The sequence below is a fragment of the Mesoplodon bidens genome, assembly GCF_964165515.1.
Source record: "Mesoplodon bidens genome assembly, chromosome: 4".
NCBI classification, from domain to species: Eukaryota; Metazoa; Chordata; class Mammalia; order Artiodactyla; family Ziphiidae; genus Mesoplodon; species Mesoplodon bidens.
In genome coordinates, this window is record NC_138160.1 from 168,480,520 (window position 1) to 168,484,467 (window position 3,948).

At 39.8% G+C, this 3,948-nt stretch overlaps 1 protein-coding gene across 1 annotated transcript; it reads right to left on the reverse strand.

Annotated features, from left to right (window-relative positions):
* Positions 1 to 1,452: 1,452 nt before the first annotated feature.
* LOC308616665 (ubiquitin carboxyl-terminal hydrolase 1-like) lies at positions 1,453 to 3,704 on the reverse strand. Its single transcript, XM_081232974.1, has one exon. The coding sequence runs from the start codon at positions 3,692 to 3,694 to the stop codon at positions 1,481 to 1,483; it is 2,214 nt and encodes a 737-aa protein (XP_081089100.1). The 5' UTR covers positions 3,695 to 3,704; the 3' UTR covers positions 1,453 to 1,480.
* Positions 3,705 to 3,948: the final 244 nt, after the last annotated feature.

Sequence of the window (3,948 nt, forward strand, 5' to 3'; positions counted from 1 at the left end):
GTATTAAGTGCCTGTAATAAGCCCAGCATTTAACCAACGTTACCATTTAGCTGCCTAATAATGACACAACTTTTATTATTACTGTTATCTCAGTTTCATAGATGAGGAAACTTAAGCCCAGAAAGGTTATCTAACCTGTGTAAGGTCACATAGGTGTGTCTGCCAGGACATAGGAGTGATAGCTGTGGGGACTTCATGGCTCAGCGTGGTCTCTTGGTCCTGTTCAAAAGTGCAGTACTAAGCAGGTGACGCCTCAGAAGCTGGTGACATAAACATAACTGAGGCTGGGTGGGGAACAGGAGCCTCAGCTTTTGGAATTGTGAGCTCCACAATGGCAAATCAGAGGCTATAAATGCTCACCTGCTCAGATACAAATCAGGCCTGTTGACACAAGTGCAGAGCTTCAGGGACACCTGAATTCTTGTTTTATGATTCTTCCACCCATTGAGTTTGGGGGAGAACCTAATGCATTCTATCCTGAAATGACAAGCTGAATTGGCCAACATAGTTTATGGCCTTCTCTGAGCACAGGGCGAGGCCATGGGAGTCGGGTGGGCACTTGCAAAACTGACCCTTTAGAGAGGAGGCTACTTGGCTGGTGCCAAATGCAGAGCAAAGACCCGCAGAGTGGGTGCAGGGGTCTGCTGGTCTGTCAACTACAGCCAGTGGCACTTTTCATAGTCATGCTTCAAATGACACTGTGATCCTCTGTTTTGTGCACTTTCAGATTCTTTCCCCAGGCCTATTTTGCTATGTTGTTATAGCTTGGCGTCAAGTTCTATGGTAAAGCGTTGGTCTTCTTCCATGCGGTTCAAAACCCCAGCCAATGATCTGTCTTTCTTACTTCCCTTGAGTCAAGCTCATGGTGACTCTTGGCTATCAAGGTTATAGAACTCTCCTTAGTAACATTTTAGCCAACATTTTCTGAGGGCTACTGGATGCCAGAAACTATACTAAGCATTTTACGTGCATTACTTCATTTAACAGCTGCAGCAAACCGATGGTACAGCTGTTCATACACGTGCCTCTAATACAGCCCATCAAAGATCTGGCTTCATGACTTACACAAGTAAATGTACTGAAATGAGATTCTGCTTCTTAGCTGAAAAACCACAGAACCTGTAAACATCATGTAGATAATTACTGCAAAATATGGAGATAAAAATACAAGCACTTTATTTGAAAAAGCAAACACAAAAGATAGGTGTAAATTCAAAGTGTTTAAATGCTTCCATTTTGAATAATTCAGTTAAGAACCTATACAAGTTTGTTCCCAGAAGCTAATGCGTCAATCACTAGTCTCCACTAAGGAAAAGGAATTCTAAAAATTAACATGGTTTTCAATAACTCAGATTTCACTATTTATCTAGAAACCTAGAGAGACCAATAATATCCAATAGCTTCAAAAGATAAGCTAAAGACTTTTTGATGTAATCAATTTACCAATGTTTAATATACACACAAGGAACATACACTCACTCTATAATTTCTTATAAAATAGCAAGTAAGGAGTAGATGTAGGAGATGTAGAAGGGGAAAGAGAATTCAAAAAGTCCTTCTCTTCAGTAACTTTCACTTGAGAATCATTAAAAAGCAGCCACTTCCCCTCATACTCCTTTAAGCTTTGCACTGCATATGAAATTTTGTTTTCAAAATCACTCATGTTAATGCCTGTTTGGTCATTGGATTCCTTGTCTCTGTCAGATTCATGGGTCCCATTAGTATTGTTAGTCTCAGAACTTCTATTTTCAGCAAATGCTGTACTGGCAACTTTATCAGGATGAGATGCTTTGTTGTATAACTCATAATCTGCTTGAGTCTTTTGTCCTCTGAGAAGTCCAAGAGCGTCTACATTTTTTTTGTTCGAAACTTTACTTGGCTGGGTATTTCCACTGACTCTAGTCGACACTTCTTCATCGTCATAGTTTTTGACCACACCCCTTGCTTCCTCCTCATTCAATGGTTCTGGCTTACCTACTTCACACATTTGGTCGATCACAAAATTTTCCTCATCCAGTTCTAAACTGTTAAGGTCAGTGACTTTCACAGAAGCAGTATAATGCCCGCTACTAATTGTAATGCCACTATGCATCACAACTGCAAATAATCCATAGCTGTCATTGGTTGGCTTTGTGCTCCATTCTTGTAGTGACAGTTTAAGAGGTATCAGTAAAGGAGTGTTGATCTTGGAAAGTCCACCACCATAACAATCAAACTCGAAGCCACTAGCAGCAAAGCACTTCAAATGAATAGTTAGAACTTCAGGCATTGCGTCAAACAAAAGACTTCGTTCAGCTTCAGTATAATGATGGCAATTTTCACAGAAATATTTATTTTCTCCTCCAATCCTCTCCACTGAAGCAAACTGGGAAATTGCCCATCTCAGGGTCTTCATGTCTGGTTTTGGCTCTGAAGAACTTTCAGGACTCTCCTCTACTTTGGAAAGCTCATCTTCTTGCACTGGTACGATGACGTCTTGAAACTCTTCTCTTCTTTCTGTTGAACTTTCACATTCTAAGCAACGAGTCCTTATTACCAGCTGACCTTGAAATAATTTCTCCACCAGCTCAAAACCAATTGGCTCTGCACCTCTGTTGATGGGCTTAACTTCCTTAACAGGCATAACATTCTTCCCTGGAGATGCAAGTCCACAACCATCAGCTGTATTATCATTCTCATACTTCCCCATGTCCTCTTCAAGACCACATTCGTTTTCTTTAGGTTGTCCTTTGGATTCTTGGTTTGTTGTTCTGTGACCCAGACTAAAGGATTTAGAAATAATGCTGGGTTGCTTAGCTGTAGACTTGAACCAGTTTCTTTTAACTCTTGATTTCTTTTGTGAGGGTCTTGCACTCTCATTTTCAGAAATGTACTTGGGGATTATTTTAGCAGGAATATCTGATGAATCAACTGTAGCTTTTCTTTTTGATCTGGTTTGTCTCTGGTTTTCTTTCAAAGACTGGTGGTCCTTAGAGACTTTAACGTTTTTCTTCGTGTTACCAAGTTCAGTGTCACTTTTTCTTTTCCCATGTACTTTTGGCAATTTTTCTTTATAGTCTTCAGAATGCCTCAGACTGTCCATCTCCATGCTGTTATGACCACTCATTTCCTCTTTCTGATGTTTTTCTTCTACCTTAGTAGATAACTCTGCCACATTTTTTACTCCTTTTTTTAGGAGTTGGCATGTTTCTTGAATGTGTCCCAAAATGCACTGTAATACTTCCTGTGCATCATGCTGTAGATATCCTCCATACATAGGGTTGAGTTTCCTGAGTGTGTTAAGTAGTCGCCTTGGCTGAGTAGCAAGTTTATGAGTATATTTCTCTGGATGTAAGAGAAAACTAGCCTGAAGCTGTTCGACTGAAATGATCAAGGAATGTAAGCTGCATATTAGTTCAAAACTTACTGAAGAATCTCCTTTGCAATTTCCCTTAGCTTTTTGACTGGCTTCATCTTTTAGGGCTTCTTTCTTCCTTGAAATACTATTAAATAAGTGCTTCACTCCAGATTTAAAACCAGGACAAAAATATAATACCTGAAGTATACTATTAAGATAACAAGTATTGCCGAGATTATTCAGTCCCACAAACGGTAACAAGTTTTTTCTCTTCTCACAGTTGACACGTGAGGACTGTGCTGCAGGAATAACTTGATCAATTTCAGATCCTCTGTATTCAGAAGTTTTTTTCTTCATTTCCTTGAGAATCTGTGAAATCCAAGGCTCTCCTGGTTTCCTTTTTCTGAAAAAAACTTCAAGGGACGTCTGGTTTTTTTTGAGGGACTACCTCTGGAAAGCCTATTACTTTCACGAGGTATGACACGGGGCATTTTCTCTTCAAATCCCAAGGAGTTGAGGAGAATTCATTTATACAGGGACCCTGTAATCACCAAGCATATCTAGAATATAACATTTGACCAGGTGCCGTATCTTCTGCTATACCATTTCTT